At 44.8% G+C, this 18,433-nt stretch overlaps 1 protein-coding gene across 1 annotated transcript in view; it reads right to left on the reverse strand.

Annotated features, from left to right (window-relative positions):
* The window catches only part of LOC144946112 (contactin-4-like), a 158,646-nt gene that overhangs the window by 65,265 nt on the left and 74,948 nt on the right, over positions 1-18,433 (reverse strand). The window contains exons 6-8 of the mRNA XM_078874854.1: positions 13,219-13,422; positions 10,518-10,620; positions 7,184-7,365 (exon numbers count right to left, since the gene is read on the reverse strand). Of these exons, the coding sequence (XP_078730980.1) occupies positions 7,184-7,365; positions 10,518-10,620; positions 13,219-13,422 (489 nt within the window). The remainder of the gene's footprint in view (positions 1-7,183; positions 7,366-10,517; positions 10,621-13,218; positions 13,423-18,433) is intronic.

Below are 18,433 nucleotides of genomic sequence, written 5' to 3' on the forward strand. Positions count from 1 at the left end.
CAGAAAATGATTAAATATAATAGTCACTTTTGCGTCCGTCTCGCAGAGGTGTTGTCTGAACGAATTTTGAGAATACAAATACCTTTATTTGTTATTTAAGGAAAGAAAGGTTCTAGGTAAATGTGTTAACGTGAATAGAAATACTTCAATAGCATTTACGCAAAGGAAGATAATTGAGGCTGTTAGCGAAATATTTCGAGAAAAATTCAATACAACTCTTTACCAAAAAAACATTATTCAAACGTGTAGTGAGTTAAATATATTTAAAACAATGGGAAACGTTTCACTTTGCCAGGGGATAACGTCAAACAACAGCTGAGCAGTTGTGAGAACTAATGCCTTGGCAAGGCTATATTGGCATCCCAGGGTGACTGTCATGAAGGATTTTTCTCAAATAGTTTACTAACATCATTCAACTAAACTATGATTATTTTTTTCAAGCTCTTCCTGCCTAATTTGACAAAGCAAAAATTAATGCAACAAATTGTAACATTTTCTTGGTTATTTCGGTAAAGTCACGTAGAAGGGAAATAATAAAATAATGAAAATGAAACATAATAAAATAATTCTCACGACGTTTCGGCCACAACGCAAGCAGCCGTCCTCAGGTGAAGAACAGGTCTGTCGGAAAGACAGTGTCTGAATGAATCCCTGCAGTCACGAAAGCTTTAAATCGAAATTGTAACATTGCTTCGGCTATAGAGATGTGGAGCATGCGAAATCCTTCCAGTGGTGTTTGTCAAAAAGTCAAAATGATTTCCTGCTCAAATGAGCACTGAGGCAGGAACATCCCCCAATTGCAGTGCTAAGCTCGTGGTGGAAATTCCATCTTCCTATGGTGGACTCGAGTCTAGCCATAGTACAAATACTATTGATTTCATAAGAGTGTTTTTTGGGGGTTAGATCGCGTAAATAGGTAAATGTGTCGTTAAAACCTGCCACCACCCGACACAGCCAACTAGTAAGGGTTGGCACGTAAACAGAACGTGCCAATTCGTCACTAGTACAGCACACCGGTGTGTTGGCTTGGCTGTGTCGGGTGGTGGCGGTTTTTAACGACACATTTATATATTTGCGCGATCTAACCCAAAAACCTCTTATGGATGATATTGGTCGCGAAAGCCTACGTGTTAAACTGACTATTGATTTCCTCACTCTTTGGTACTGATTTTATGGGCCCCAGAGGCATGATGGGCGGACTCAGCCCAAACCAGGATTTTAATTCACAACTTTCTAGGGTTATGAGCTGCTCACTTTACCACTGGACCACCCGACCGTAGTTGTTCATGAATAAATTGTTATTCGTGGGATGTCAACTACCTCGCCTGGTGTACAGAAGGTCGTGGATTCGAACCCGACACTGACGTCTGTATATTTTGAGTTGGCGTGTTCTCCCTGTGGTCGCGTGGATATTTCTCCGGGTCCTCCCTGTTTTTACCTTCACATTTAGAATCAATATGCGTTTATAGTATTTGGCCGGGGTAAATTCCCACATGATAACTTCGTTGGGCTATCATTTGTGATAGGTCGCTTCTGAAAAAGAGCTACAGTATATAATTGAGTGGGCCTCAGCTGGTACATTTTTTTAATATTTTAATTAGGTTAGTTCCTTTTTTAGATGTGTTACATATCATCAGCTTGTATTGCAGTTCATTTGTATTGAATTCTAGTCCTTTTGTTTTTGAAGTTAAATTTAAACATGACAATGCACACTGCTCTATTTATCGTATTTTTGCATTGTTATTCAAGCAAATGTAAATATCACGTGGCAATCAGTCTTCATTTTGCTTTGGCAGCGTGGCATTTTTGGGGAATTATGAGCGTACTCTTTCGTGCCACGCCACATGCTAATCCATAGGCGGCCCCGATAGCAAGCCATCACGAAACACCCACCTGCAACCAATGTCACGCTCACCTTGGCTTAACCCAATGGACGCATGGCTACATCTCTACCATAGCTTTTGCTGCAGTTACAATTTAACACCATGAATGTTGAAGAATCCTGCAATGATGGGTGTGAAAAATCAAAGTAGTGGCCTCCAATGGGACCTCCTTTTATGTTGACAAAGAGCACTTGGGATCGATTGTCACATGAACTCAGTTGGGCAAAAATCACAATACGTGGTCAGTGTGTAAAGTCCATTGCTTGTGAGCACTGCACTAGCGTTCAGTGTTGCGGTTAACGCGCTGCGCTGCAAACCTGGCGACCCGAGTTTGAATCCCGCTCACGGCCAACACTATTAACGATTGTCTGAACCGGTCCTGGGCCTCCCCTAGGTCGACTCAGCCTTAAATGAGTACATGGTGAGGTGTGTAAACATCGCCACTAGGGAGACGAAGGGGGCCGGGCGTGGTGCTGGCCACCCACCCCCTCGTGTGCCGTGCCGGCCTTCATAAATGCTCACTAACAGCACTTGCACCAACAGTCTAGTCACAGACCACGTGGGGGATCTTTGTCTTTGCACTAGCTTGCTGGCATTCTCATGCTCGTGTTCGGTCGGTGCTTATCAGTCGCAGCGCCACTGGGTGTCCCATTTATTGTGACGCATGTAGTCATGACACCGTGAGGTTTATTACGTCTGTGTCAGCAAGATCAATGTGACGGCGTATTACACAGCACGAGTTACAACAATTTTCAAAAGTCAAAGTGATGCTGTTTACAACTCTGAGCCGGAGGGAAGAAACTCCACGTGCCTCCGGCAGGGGCAAGTCTTTCCAAGATGAAATAAAATGTTGACTTCACCACACAGAGGCGGATCCAAAGTTCCATCTTTTTTTTTAAATAGGACTGTTGATTGATTGAACAAATATCTAAATATATTTCTTCTATTCGGGGTCTTGAAGGGGTGAGGAGGGAGGGTGATGACCCCAATCACACCCCACTCCCCTACCCTTGGATACGTCACAGCCCCACACAAATTGGTACAAATTTTATTAACCACCGACCAGAATTTGAACTTGTCCCCCCCACCCCTCTCCCCCACCTCTCCCCCCTTGTCCATTTGTGAGCTGCTCGCTCTCCCACTGGGGCCGGTTGCCAGAACCACCTCGCAAAATGTATCTGAGCCGCATTGGAAACGCGCGGAAAGGTGACTCGTGCCGCATGCTCATTACTTTGCATTCAATCCCACCGTGAAGTCGATGCAGTTCCATTTTTCATTATAAATTTGATTCATGTAAAGTTTCACGGGGATACTATCAGCCAGGTGAACGGAAGGACGCACAAAGGCGCGTAAATATAACGACATATGGCATTCAATAACGTGTGTCAGAAAGATTAAAGTGAAATTCGCTTTTAAATATGTTTTGTTAAATTTTTGTTTACATATATATGCAATGGGAGCGGTGGTGCAATGTCTAATATACTGTGCTATGAACCCGGTAAAAGCAGACTGATTTTACTAACAAAAAACTGTCAATTAAATATGGATTGAGTGGGAGCCCTGGCACAATATGTTGAACGCAAATCTGCGATAAACCCAACGACCTGAGTTTGATTCTCACCCATGAGTCGCATCATTGTGAGAAATATCTGAAGCGATCCTGAGCAACCCCCCCCCCCCAGCCTCCTCTCTCGAGTCACTCACAATGACCAACATGGCGATGTTCGGTCAAACAACCCCAACCGTTGATATATAGAGTGGGGGAGCCCTTCATCCAGCAGTGGATTGACAAATGGACTGCAAATAATTATTTATTGGTATTCATAAATAGTATATGTGAACCACGCATGATTGCGCATGCAAATCAGAAAATGTGTCGGTGTTTAGTGGATCATTACGTCTTAGGATCATTGGCGATGGTGGCAGTTTTGGGAGGCTTTCATCCAGCAGAAGATTGACAATGGCTACCGATGATGATGATGACGATGATGCAGAATTTTTTTTGTTTAACATCTGCCATACCTTGAAAAAGTAATTCGGGATATACCAGATTGCCCACGTGCTGATTTATTATTGTTGGGGGTTTTTGTTTTATCTTCAGAAGATATGAAAGTAAATGTATTCTAACATTAACATTTCACGCCATAGCAGGGAACAATGTAATCTGAACATTAGCGGTCAGCTTTTGTTTTAGCCTGAGAAATATCCTCACGATTAACACACTATGTTAGCAAATATCGACTGCCATCTCCATTTAGGGTGCACAGCCCTTGATCTATCCGCCAATTTGCCCGACCATTAAGTGAGTTGCCTTGGGTCAGGAATCAAAGAATTGCTCTTGCATATGTCTAACTAATATAAAGAGGATTGCCTGCCAAAGCACGCTTGGCCATTTCATTTTAATGACGGTGGATTAAAGGCACTGCTGTCTCTCTTAACAAGTCCCAGCAAAGCCCTCTGGATCCCGCTCAAGTCGTCAGCTTTCCTCTGCCCTAATCACTACACTGCAACTGTCTTCATTGCCCCTTCATTCTTTGTCGCATCGCAGACGTGGCATTATTATCAACCAAACGCATCGCGCGTGCAACGTGATTTGATCAATTTAGCACACGATTATTTTAATTGGAACGGTTAAACAAAAAATCAGGACCCTCGCAAGAATGCTAAATAGGCACACGTATGAAAGGGCTATTATCTGAAGCTGCGATAAATTAATTAACCTGTCAAGTCAAAAGAGTGCGAGCTGAACTCCTGCTGAACAGGTCCAATACCCATTAGTGGATTGAAGCGACTCAGCTCAATGATAACAACCAAATTCATCATTGTTATTTTTATTGTACAATCATAATGTTGGCATGGGATTATGACGTGTAAAAGCAATTTGTTAACAAAGGTCACACGTGTGTGTCATCTTTCTAATTATGTTTTACTACTTTGTATTCATGCTTCTTTTAGATGCCCTGTGCACTTGCAACACAGTATACGTGCTTTACTGATGGCGAATGTGAATATTCAGTTGCTGGAATATTTAAAGGATACAACTTTCCATGTGCGTAAACATATATACTGACAACATGTAAAGAAAATAATAACGTGCAGCCCTTCATCAATTCACCACTCGATGAAAGTCTCCACATGCAAAACCAGTTATGGGGATTGTTTGACCATACTTCACCACACTTGTTATTCCAAAGAGATGACTGCGTGTGATCGGTCTTCGGACTTAATTACGGTCTGGTTAGCGTGGATTGATGAAATGTGATGACCCAACAATGGTGTAGATGTCACTCCCTACTAACGTTAGCCACGGCTGGGAATTGAACCCAGGTCGCCGGGTTCATATTTCTAACCACTGCGTCACTGCTACAACTCGCTTGAACATGAACATACACGCTCCGAAAATAACTTCGAGTTTTAGATTGCAGAGACATGCTACTCGTTATGAACGTTGATTCAGGCATGTTAACTTCCAAGCGCTAAAAACATGATCTTTGTCCTAATTACAAATGCACTTGCATGCAGATGGCAGGCTGGAGTTTGTGCTGACACTGTCATTGTATCGTCCAGCTCACGCTGAGTGCCCACACCGAGAGACTTGACAAATTAAATCCAGCACTTGTGCACTTCCATCGTTATATGTCATCGCTAAATTGCTTTTCATTTTCCGTACGCTTCCCTTCCACGTGTTGCACGCCCTAAGGTATGAAATCACCTACGATTAACGTTGGGCGAAATTTTCATCCGTGGACATTCCCAATGCACGGCCCCTCCGCTTTCCTTTCTCATGAGAGCCCTGCGAATCTTAACATCCTAAATATCTGCAGCAATTCCCTGACGTCCTTGAAAGAGTATATTCTCTGTTTTTCGGATGTTTCATTCGAAATAAGAACGTAAAATAATATAACATTACGGTTAAGATACTGAACATAATAAGAACCTGTGCCCAATACGGATTTTGTGGAATGGTACTTTATTAGAAATTCCTTACACTTTTAATTTTATCATGAAATATACCACTAAAGTCCTTGACAGATAGTGAACTGCAGAATTTTTTTTTCAGTTGTTGCTATAGACAATGCATTTTAAAATGAAAAATTATAGAACGTCGTAAGTTGATTATTTCTCTTCTTTCTCTTCTTCCTCTTCTTGAGACAGGTAACCGTCGCGTTTGCTCTGCCGTCCCGTCAACGTGAACATCAAGCCTGCCGCATCCCCGCCGTGCAGCCATTGGCAAATTGCCTGGGCCCTGGCAGCGCGGCCCAACAGACTCAATTCCCTTCGCGAGTTCCCGATGGCAGAATTTGCGACATCATTGATGCGACAAATTGACACGGAATCATTTGGGATTATGAAAATGCCTTCGGCTCTCTGGAAGTTTCTTTCTATTATTTTTTTGTGTGTTTGTGAGCCACGCTTGACCAACTGAATTAATCCACCCCCCCCCCCCCCCCAAAGAACGTTTCCCCATTAAGTGCCCTGTGGAGGCGTTTGGCTTTTAGCTTGGCACCATCCGGCAGAGCGGTGGCGCCCAGTGGTTCGCGCACCACAACATGAACCTGGCGACCTGAGCTCAATTTTCGAGCCGTGGCTAACATCGGCGGTGAGTGACATCTGAATCAATACTGGGACCTCCCCATTCACCAAACTTGCATGAGCTAGCGTGGTGAAGTATGGTCAAATAACGGCAGGGAGCGAAATACACAGGGAAGCATTCATCCAGCAGTGGATTTTCCAATGGACTATAAATTATTGTGAATTGCCATTACATGCACCGTGCACCTAGAAAGGCATGGAATAGGAATCATAGCATTGACATCGTGTGGATTTGCATTTTAGTATATGGCTGTTGTGGACAAAATCTAAAATAAAATGTATGTGACAGTGGTTTGTGATATGTCGTTGCTTTACCCTTAGTAAGTTAACTTTGTATTTTACTAACATTTAAATAATTGCCCCGATTATTATCCCCGACTGACAAGAGCGTGCAGTTGTACTTATTCGTCAAATTTTTTTTTTTTTTTACAGCGCGAGCATCGTGTTGTGTATTTTCTTGTCCCTCCCACCATTCGGATTCGCAGCACACACTTATTTTCTCCCCAGTGCCCGCTGTCCGTAAGCACGACCGTGAGGAACGACCGTGGTGCCGTGATCGTCGTCCCGCGCCGTGGGCTGTTCTGCGCGACAAACGCTCCTACCCCCACCACGACCATAACCCCCTCCACTCCCGCTGGTTCTTAAGAAGCACGAACAAACGATCTTCTATCCAGCACCGTCGGCAGAGCAGTCGATGCATCCCTTACCGTAGACGGTTATCTTGCCTTGAGCCGTGTTTTTTCCAGCGGAATTCGCCGCCTTGCACTCGTAGGAGCCAGTGTCCTCTGGTTGAACGTTCGGGATTTCAAGGACAGCGTTCGACTTGGACAGCACGACCTTGGTGGGTAGATCACCATCAATCTTTCTCCAGGATATCCGGGGAACGGGGCTGGGGATGAAATAAGGACGACGCTTTACCTTAAGGCCACGGAAACGCCACAGTTGCGCTCGATTCATCACTGTAACTCAAGCCACGGCAAACTTGTTTTTTTTCCGGCTTGTACCGCTCACTGCTTTAATTTGTTCGAAGCCAGACAACTTGGGCTCGCGTGCGTGTGCACTCACAATGAAAAGCTAACTCAATCGTGTTATCGTTTTGGCGTAATTATTTGTGGAGGGGAAAAAAACGTTTCTCCCTGCTGGCATCAAGTTTTGGTTGGCGAGTTAGCGGTAGACATTCCAATATTCACATTTTCAGAGCAATTCTATCCATTATTATATCACCAGCAAAGTGACGCTTAGTTTAATGGCTCTGGAGGGTTATTGATAGGTTGTGTGAACCCGTAGCCCAATGGTTGTTAGCATATTTCCACCTCCCCAGATATCCCTTGCACACCACGCAATGTACATTTTAAATTCCGATTACAAGACCGTCGTCAATGGTGAAAGCCATGCAAACCTTTCAGGATTTGTGTCGGGATTAATATTGAACTGTCATTGTTGATGAATTGGCATGATTAATCCGTAAATTAGCATTTTTAATAATAGAAAGTGTCTGTTGTCTAAAATCCTTGCTGATCAGTCAAACTCACAGCTCACGGCTGTGTTAATTTAATAATTTGAATAATGAGCTAATTTCGGGTTTGTTTGTTTATTTATTTGCACTGTTGCGTATTATGCTTCTTATATCTTCACGAAGAAACCTGCAGCGACTCTGGTGATCAGCTAACCTGGGGATGCTAAAAATAAGGCCCCTGATGTGCAATTGTTAATGTGAGGGAAGGGATAGAATGTGATAAATTGGCCCCTATGGACAACATGCTTGTATTGAGACTACATAGCACTCTTCTGGCCCTTGAATTGTGTACAATAACCAGCACCATAAGGTATCGATTGCGCGATTTACCCATTTAGCGATTTCATAAATAGCCACGATTCATTGTCACGATTGTGGTGAATGGCAGTTCCTGTCGTGGCTGTGTGGGACACATGAACCCATTCCATGCAACACCTACCAATTGGAAATAATCAATTCGTGAAAACAGCAGGATCATTGATATTAACCCATGAATTGAGGCATCGTTCTACTCCTAATTATAAGACAGTACTGTATACACAGTTGCCCTGTATCTATAACAATCACAGGCATTTGTCCTCTGAATAAGAATCATGCAAACATTTGAACCCTATGCCATAGTTGAGCTGTCAAAAATATATTTTGGGCACGACTCGTACGCGGAATTACGTCACGTTGCATGGGTGCAATATGCAGCATATATATTTTTTCTCACGTGCTAATTATACGAAGCGTACACAGTCCCGTAGCAGGCATGTAATGACACATCAATTCATTGAACCATAAATGCATTCTCGCGCTCGCGTTTGCATGAGAATCGATTGCTCCCCGCTCACATTTGACACACGTCATTAATTCCTGCCAAGTCCTGCGGCAGAGGTGGCGTTGGTGGCGTTCGCAAAGTTAAGCCGAGGCTCAGGGTCCCCCCCCCCCCAAGCAGCTCAAGGGACCCCGAGATTCAAAAGAGAGAGAGAGAGAGAAAAAAAACCCATATCGGTGAACCAAATATCAGCTCCAATTAAAAATCCTCATAAATTTGAAGATCTAATGAACAGGGAAAAAGGCAATTACTCATCCCTATCTTGAATTCGTGTCAGTATTTCTTAGAGGTGGGGACGAGGGGTCAAATTCAGTTCTCCTTTGGGCCCCCAGTGGGCCATCACTGCCACCCATTACCCCTGCAGCCTTTATAGATCCTAACTGAACCACAACGATGGTACAAAACAAATAACAATTGATTAGCAAATCGTATCATGACCTCGAATCGTGCCAATATGTTGAATGATGCGACGGGGGTGGGGGCGGGGAGCGAATCTCCTCTTCTCCACCGATACCCCAGCCAAACAGATAATTTAACACCTCTTGAAAGTAAATCTCTGGCGATAATCGTATTGCGTGTTGCAATGTATTTGCTGTCGCGCGACTCTTGTGTGCGCTTGTGTTACCCGTTCAATGTGCAAATTATTTATCATATTTGCGGGAAAATCGATAACATTCACTGAACTCTACGTTTCGATTTAAAGCTTTCGTGACTGCAGGGATTCATCTTCTTGGTTCTTACGGCTGCTTGCGTTGTGGCCGAAACGTCGTGAGAATTATATTATTTTATTACGTTTTATTATTGTATCACTTCCCTTCTACGTGACTTTACCGAAAGAACCAAGAAGATGAACTCTACGTTGATTGGTGGTGTTTCTTCACAGCTTTTGTGACTTGAACAACCACCCTGATACACCATGGTATACTGAATATTACAGCACAGCGAACTCTTCTTACGTATATCTCGATAACCTGATAATCCTATCCTTGAAATGTCCGCATCCTGGACTGATCTGTCCAAAGGTCTATCGTCCGCAAAGCGGTTGTTTCTTATTTTCGTAACTTGTTTTAAGAATTAAAAAGGAGCCACCCAGAAGTGATGATAAATGCATCACATTTTCCACGTGTTGCTTCCTTGTGCTGCAGCACGAATGGAGGTGCCTTTAAAGATCTGCCCCACAGTGCCCACCGCGTGAGATCAGAGCAGAGCAATTTCACTCTACAACCCGTGGCTGATTCATTCTGCCCAGCACAGAAGTTGAAACTATGGTGCAAAGAGTCTTCATACCCGAATACAATGATATGAATGGGAATAATAGCGACGTTTCGATTGCAACACAAGCAATCATCATCAGGCATTATTTTTAGACGTGACTTAACCGAAAGAACCAAAGAATAATTCCTGCAGTCACGAAAGCTCCAAATTAAGATTGATATGAATGAGTTTTCCGCGGTTAGACCGTCGGCAGGTCGCGCATGGGATAAAGTCTGGGTAATCCAACCTACCGCTTCCAACGCGTTTTCCAGTGTGGAAGAGTAGGCCAAATACCCTCCGAGAGGGACTCTAGAGCGCCCTCTAGTTGAAGGCACTTCCACCAGCGGTGGCACGAGGCAAGAAATTGCAGGGCTGCGCTTTTAAACGTTCGGTTTGACGTCAGCGCCGCAGAGTTTTCATGCAAATGAAATCACCTGCCAAACCGACTTACTTTCCGAGGGCGAAACATTCCAGGCGAGCCATGTCCCCTCTCAAGACGTGCGTCTTTGAAGGGAAGCTGACCTCGATCCGCGGCTCATACTCACCCATGATTCCTGCGGAGAAGAGCGGCCCAGGTCGCTAAGAACGAAGCGTTGCAGTTTAACACGTTGTGGCGGCAGGCTTTCGCGACCAATCATATCCACAGTAGAGGTTTTTGGATTAGATCGCGTAAATATAATGATGTCGTTCAACCCGCCACCGCCCGACACACAGTCAATTAGTAAGGGGTTTGTCACGTAAATAAAACATGCCAATTCGTTACTAGTATAGCACACTGGTGTGTTGGAGAGTAAACACACAACATTTACAATTTGAGTACGACGTTTCGCCAGTAATTGCAACTAGGATCATCAGGCGACAGCCAGAGTTGTGGATAAATCCTGTTTCGTTGCATTTGATGTTTCTTGCTACAACAACAACAAAAATCCCACCTGAGACTTTCGTGTAATTATTGCGACGTGGAAAAAATATATATACCCTCGCTGCCTTGCATCGCCACTGACCTAAAGGATGTCCCTGCAGTATGTCTTATGCGTTATCTCATTTCTCTTTTCAGTAATCAATATTTGCAGTGCTATATGCAGGTCAGCAGATGTTTGGTTAGTACACACATGCACACAGACAGAAGGTGGTGAGGTTAGTGAGGAGGGATTTTTTGTTGTAAAAATTTGAATTATGGAAGATGCAAGCTTCAGTCAAGACAAAAAGGGATTTTATTCATCTTGAAGCCATGCTGATGGCCTGGTGAGAGTTGCCACAAATGGTACAAGCTGTCACGAAGCAATTGTCAATAATACATGCCTACAAATTGTATATTTTGCACGGAGGGCAAAGTATGTCAGGTGTACCCATTAAAAAACAATTCTCATTTCCTGTAGTTCAATCATTATTATTTTATTTTTGCCAGGAAATGTTAACAAATTATCATCACCATTTTTTCACGAGGGCACTCTGTGGCACGCTTGGCCGCGTTGTCATCGTTTATTCTGGAATGCAGGCGGACACCACAGTGCCGAAATAACAACCTCTGCAGGCGATTTAAACATACTTGCTGTACTGCCTCATACAGGCGCCTTGCGACTCTGTGGGGGGGGGGGGGGGGTGGAGGTCTCTCACAATCGCGGTCTGCGTGGTCCACCCGCCCCGCCTTCCAAAGGGCCAAGTGGACAGGCACGCAGTGGGCTGCATTACAAGGCATTGCCTTTCTATCGCTTCCGACATTAGTCACTGATTTCATGTTTAAGAGCCTTTCAGGTTACATGGTGGTTACAGCGATCGACACACAACCATAATCAGGGGCCATCTCAGTCCTTAAAATTTTTGGGTGTCAATAAAAATGACTGATCCTGCCATAGGAATGTGGAATTTCCACCATGGGCTCAATGCAGGAAATGTAGATTAGCACCGCGTTGCTTTTTGCTTTTTTTTTTAACCGGTCCGTGCGTGTGTTTTTGAGACCCAGATTGCGCGGCAGCGTGGTACAGTGGTACCACTTTTGCCTCGCAGCCAGAAGCTTCTGGGTTCAATTCTCGACTCGGGTGCCTTTCTGCGTGGAGTTTGTATGTCCCCCCCGTCCCACCCCCCCCCCCCCCCCGGGTCGTCCGCTTCCATAGCTAAAAAGTAACATTCAATGTGACTGGTATTGGGAAAAAACATCCCAAAGCCAAAAGGTTACCTGAAAACAACTCAAATGGGGTTACAGGCAACAACGTTGCACCATGAAAAAAAGAAAGAAAACATGAACAACTCTCCTAAAAAATGCACCTGATGTTATAAAAGCTGAGCAGGTTAGATCCTGCTTAATACTTGGAATGCGTGATCCATGGGGCTTCAAAAGCTATTGCAGGCTTGGGCCTGCGAGGCGGTCAGGAGAAAGCAGTGTTGAATGTTTTCCCCTCGTGCGCGTGGGTTTTCTCCGAGTACTCTGGCCAAACATCTCAAACAGCAGGGCCCTCCTGAACATATAATCTTGAGAATCAGTGGATGCTTTCCTGGGTAAACGTGTGTCACAATACGAACACTAAATAACAGTGGTGGACACCCAGAGCAGGAATGAGTGCCGTTTCGTTGCGGTGGCGAGATGTTAACTACCTCGCCGGTATACAGGAGGCAATGTGTTCAATTCCGACTCTGACGCCTGTATATTTGGAATTTGCATGTCTCTCTCTCCCCATAGTCACCTGGACTTTTCTCCGGGTCCTCCGCCTTTTCCCTCCACATTTAGAATCAATGTGCATTCAGAGTATTTGGCCGCCAAATAGTCCCGCGTGATGATAAGCCCCTCACTCGAGAGCTATCACACGTGGCCAGGTAGCTTCTGAACAAAAAAAACCTACATAGCTCAGAGGGCCTTACCTTCGCGAAAAAAAAAATCAAAGAGAAGTAAAAGTAAATTTCGATTTAAAGCTTTCGTGACTGCAGGTATTCATCTTCTTGGTTCTTTCGGTAAAGTCACGTAGAATGGAAATAAAAAAACATAATAAAATAATAAAAATATAACTAAAACATAATAAAATAATTATTTTAATATGTTTTAGTTTTATTTTTATTATTTTATTATTTCCATTCTACGTGACTTTACCGAAAGAACCAAGAAGAAGAAGTTAAAGTTGTAACTGTTAAGTTGCGCTCCGTGGGTCGCCCTCACTCACCGCCGGACTTCAGGACGAGCGGTGTGGCGGGGCTCAGCGCTCGCGTGCTCGTCACCGTGTTGGTCACGGCGCACGTGTAGCTGCCCACGTCCGAGTTCTCCACCTTGGCGATGTACAGGTTCCCCGTGGCCTGCGACACGAAGCGGCGTCCGTCTGACTGCACGGTGATTGGGAAGTCGTTGAATACCCAGTCGAAAGCGAGCTCTGGAAAAACACCGGCGGTGGCAGTGTGTGTGTGTGTTGAACTTCTTTCGCACCTTACATGACCAACCGTGCGAATCGGCGGCGTGGTAGACGAGGGAAGGGAGTTTTCCCCCGCCACATTTAGAAACAACACGCGTTTAGAGCATTTGGCTGCACTAAATTTACACGTGATAAGCCACTTCCTTGAGTTGCCAATGGTGGCCAGGTCGCTACTGAAAAGGTGCGACACGTGTAGCTCCTTTCAAAGTAAAATGAAAAAAAATAGTTTGATGTTTGCATAGTTTCAAAAGAGGGAAATGCACGTGAGATGACAACCGTCATGGAGTGGGAGCAATGCGATCAGCTCACGCACAGGGATGGCGACGATGTGGGGAGGCCTTCATCCAGCAGTGGATTGAACATGGCGACCGACTATTTTGACAATACTGTACGTTGGCTTCCACTCTCATAAACATCTCCGTGTAATCATAAGCTGTCCTTCTTTGACAGATGTGCATGAACACAATTTATTATTAATCATATAAAATATTAAATGTGGTTTTGGGGGGTGGGTGTAGAGCAGTGTCGCAGTGATTGGCGCATTGCGCTGTTGACCTGAGTCCCTGAGTTTGATTCCTGGCCGAGGCTAATATCACCGTCGAGCGACATTCAAATTCGTCTTGGACCGCTCCTTCACCAATCCACACGGACCAGAATGGTAACGAATGGTCAGTTTACCTCCCCCCACAATTGACAAAGTACGGGGAACTCCTTCTAGATGGACAACTCGTCTCTTGAGATCTGCTTTTTGTGTTTATTTGTTGGCCTCCACAGGCACCTCCGGTTAGCGCGTTTGGAGATGTACGATGCTAAAGAAGTGCAACATACAGACAGACATGGATTGAAAAACAGCTGTAAACTGGGAGGGTTATAATTACACTGGTCAACACACTTTATCTGGCATAAGGTATTCCAACGGTTTTAAGGTAATTTTGGGGTGCTGATTCCAAATCTGGCATCTGTTTTTGTCTATCACATCAGGTTTTTGAGATATCAGATATTGCATTTTCAATAAAAACTTCAGAAAAAAAATATTAAATAAATGTGAATATCTACATAAAATGATATTATAAACACACTATCCTAAAAATACAGCACCATATTTTAACTTTAAAGCAGTCACTGACTCGCAACAACTTGCAATCATAAGTGACAGAGTTAATTTCGGGTAAAATCAATGAAAATCGGGTATGCCGATAGCATAAAACGAGATGTGATAGAGCAAATCTGAGATCAGATTTGGAATCAGCACCCTGAAATTAGTCTAAAACAGCTGCAAAAGTCCAGGCCAGAATTTTTTTTTTTTGTGTTGACCAGTGTTATTATTGTATGTAGTTATGGAGAGTTGTGTACAGTTGGTAAGAGCGTTATTGATGGATTATGATTGGCGATTAATAGTTTAGATAGTGTGTGGGGGGGGTGCAGTGAAATGTCACTACAGAGAGTCTCGTAATACAATAACAACGATACTGAACGACCTAAGCATAGCACAGGCAACAGCCGAGTCCATGGCGATTGCGTGCATGGCAGCAATGCATCTCTTCCTATGAACTAAGCCGCGCAAAGCGGCATTCACTACCCCCCCTGCAAGACGTGTGATGAATCTGAAAACAATGAACTGATCGAGTGGCAGGTAAGACTCCACTTTCGCGCAGCGGGCACTTTAGCCGAGCACGTGTGCTCTTTGGTGGACGGGTGACTTTTTAAGACTGGCACATTATGGGGATTATTGACGCAACTTTGAAATATATTTTGGCCAAGGTGATGTATACTGCGCTGCCGTGGACGCGTGTGTATAGCCTCGCGTCACTTTAACGGCGAGCCCTCAAAGTTACGGTTTGGGGAGGTAATTATTTTCAATAAAAAACAATGCACCGCTGTGCGCCATCCTTAATACCGTAGCGCATGCCCCGCATGAATCCGTGTGTGACACGGAATTAGTTGGTGATGCTCCGTTGGCAGTGGTGCACGAGCACAAGTAACAAGCAAAACGAAATCAACACATTCATCAACGAGACCGTGCGCGCCTTAAAAATACAAATATATAACAGGCGACGTTTCGGGCAATGGGCCTTCTTCACAGTACATACATCGGTACAATGCACACGCTATGAAGAATGAGCCATATCCCAAAATGTCGCCTCTTATATATTATCATTTTGAGGCAGTGTTACTGACCAATGTGTTAATTTTATGATACGCGTAAGCGCAGCATTATGAAACACACATATACTAATGTGTGTGATTGCAATTAGATGTCCCATCAACTACATGTCTCACACATTGCATTGTGCATATTGCGCGTGTGTAGGCACGAGTGGAGCAGTTGGCAGAGCGGCGATAACACGGCGTTGCGAACCCAGCGGTCTGAGTTTGATCCTCAGCCACGGCTGAGATCGGTTACAAGTGACACACCTGAACGACGTTATTGTTTATACTGGTAGGAACCCACTGGTTCCACCAGCACACAGGGGATTATTGTGTCCGTCCGTCGTGCAGGGAGGGGCTGGGTGTGGAGGGAGGGGATGGGTGGGGAGGGGAGAGTGGGGAGGGGCTGGGTTGGGAGGGTGGGGAGGGGCTGGGTGGGGATGGTGGGGCTGGGTGGGGTTGGGAAGGGTGGGGCTGGGTGGGGAGGGGCTGGTCATCCCATGGTGCCCTTATAAAACTCAACGTTTAACCTACTCACGCCGGCTTGTGCCCGCCCTCACAGTCGGGCATATTTGCGGAATACACCACGCCGCCGTTGACCCTGGCCATTGACCGAACAGCCCAACGTTCCTACCAGCTCCCTCCGCAGGAATGTGTTTAATTCACAGACGTACTGTCAACGCACTTCTGGACGAGAGCCTCCCCACACAGTTGCAGGTCATGGGAGTTTTAGACCGTACATCACCACGCCATTAACATGGGAGCATAGTACAGGACAATAATTGAATCAGCTACACTACCCTCTGCTGACGACAATGGAGCCCTGCAGTAGCCCACACAAAGTTATTTTTTTGCATGTTGGTCGTCAATCCGAGCGCTACCCAGGCTCACAACAGCTTAGCTTCAGGGAAGGGGTGGCAATCCCAAGTGATTTGGTCACAGACGGAGTCGTACTTGCGCACATACCGTAGCACCGCGCACGTGTGTGCTTCGGCAAGTATGGTGCACGCATAATACGCTCGCTGCAGGAACGAGCAATGCTGGCACGTGGTTAAGAACAAGACTACAACTGCGAGGAGCAAAGGAGTGTGGTGCCAAGGGGAGGTTGAGACCTTGGCTCTAACCCAAGCTTGTACCTGGCATACCAATTACGCAACGCGTTAAATCCTGCGGTGGGGCAGCCGTGGCCGCAGTCTAACCACGATGCTTCCGTGCGCCACGGCGTTGCGCACCGCTTGTCGTGAGTCCTGTCATGTGTTTGAAAGCCAAACGCTGCATAGTGCACACCAACGTGATAAACAGCCAGTCGCATCGCAGACGTTTAGTCAGCCCCCCATGAAAGAAATGCCACGGTTTTTCGAGCTGACCTTGTTATTGCTTGTAAGAATACTAAAGCGCGCTTTCCGTAATGCGCCATATGTATTAAATATGCACTGTGAGATGCGAGGCCGGATACAATTTGTAGCCGTTTGCAATATAATAAAAAAAAAACTATTTGGCAAATTCAGTATGAGTGTAAGTATAACGACCATTTGTTTTGCCAGCATACGCCTCACTGAGTCTCAGGACTCATTTTCGAGAACGTTCTAACATTGAGGGTGTTTGGACAATTCCTTTCACGAGTGTTTGGCTTCACGTGGGAAGGAAACCAGAACTCCCAGAGGAGCCCCCACTCACTCACACGAGGGTGTGATGCACCATACTGCGGCCATCTCATAGCCACCTTGCAGCCCCATGTCCGCACCATGTATGAATGTATGTATGTTTTATTGCCAGAAAGGGTAAAACCAATTCTTACATTGTGATAGTGGCAAGGGAGGTCCCATGATGTAGCTGCTCGCCCAGAGCTCTCAATGCACTGATAGTGGCATTGTCTTTGTGCTGGTCGCCTTTTGGTGTCCTCTGGTCTAACACTGTTTGAGACTCGGCTCTAAAGAAAGTTGTCTCTGGTGTGGACCAATCTATTCATATACTACCAGAGCATGTTTTTTTGCATGTTCACCACTAGTACATGTGGTTAATGCAGACATCATTCCTTGCAACGAGGTTTCTGTTTGGTCAGTTTAACACGTAGCATGCTTTCGCGACCAATATCATCCGTAATAGAGGTGTTTTGGATGAGATAGCGTTTAATATACAAACGTGTCGATAAAACCCGCCACCACCCGACACAGCCAACTAGTAAGGGCGGTGGCGGGTTTTAACGACACATTTATATATTTACGTGATCTAACCCAACATCTTAACACAACTGTTTTATTTCCAGAAAGGGTAAAACCGATACTTATATGTACGTATGAATGTTGAACTTCTTTTGCACCGTACATAGTCAACCATGCTCATCAAACTTAACCTTGGCAAAAGCCCTCGTAGTCAAGTCTGCTTCGCTTGCGAGATTGATGATATTGTTGGTGTTGAGCGTGGTTTAGTTGCATAACATTTGATGGAATTCAAACTCTTACTCATATTTACAACGCACAACCGATGAGGACGGTTGGCTATGTACAGTGAGAAAGAAGTTCAATATGCATCATAAAAAAATTGCACCACTAACAAACTGCCTTTTGATTATGTTATGCTACTCAGTTCCAGACACTAACTAGTGGGTTTCTGGAACAATTACACAATCCTAGGTGTGTAAGTGGTAGCAGAGCAGGGTGTGCTTTTTGCAGCCAATGATGATTGTGCTTACAGCAAACACATTGTTCTACGTAGTAATCACTGGCAGAAATCAGAGGATATCAATTACAACGAATTTTAATTGCCACGAACAAGAGGCAGCTTTGCTGTTTTTAATCACGTGAAAAAGTACAAAACTTTGATT

This window comes from Lampetra fluviatilis, chromosome 40 (assembly GCF_964198595.1).
Source record: "Lampetra fluviatilis chromosome 40, kcLamFluv1.1, whole genome shotgun sequence".
Taxonomy (NCBI): Eukaryota; Metazoa; Chordata; class Hyperoartia; order Petromyzontiformes; family Petromyzontidae; genus Lampetra; species Lampetra fluviatilis.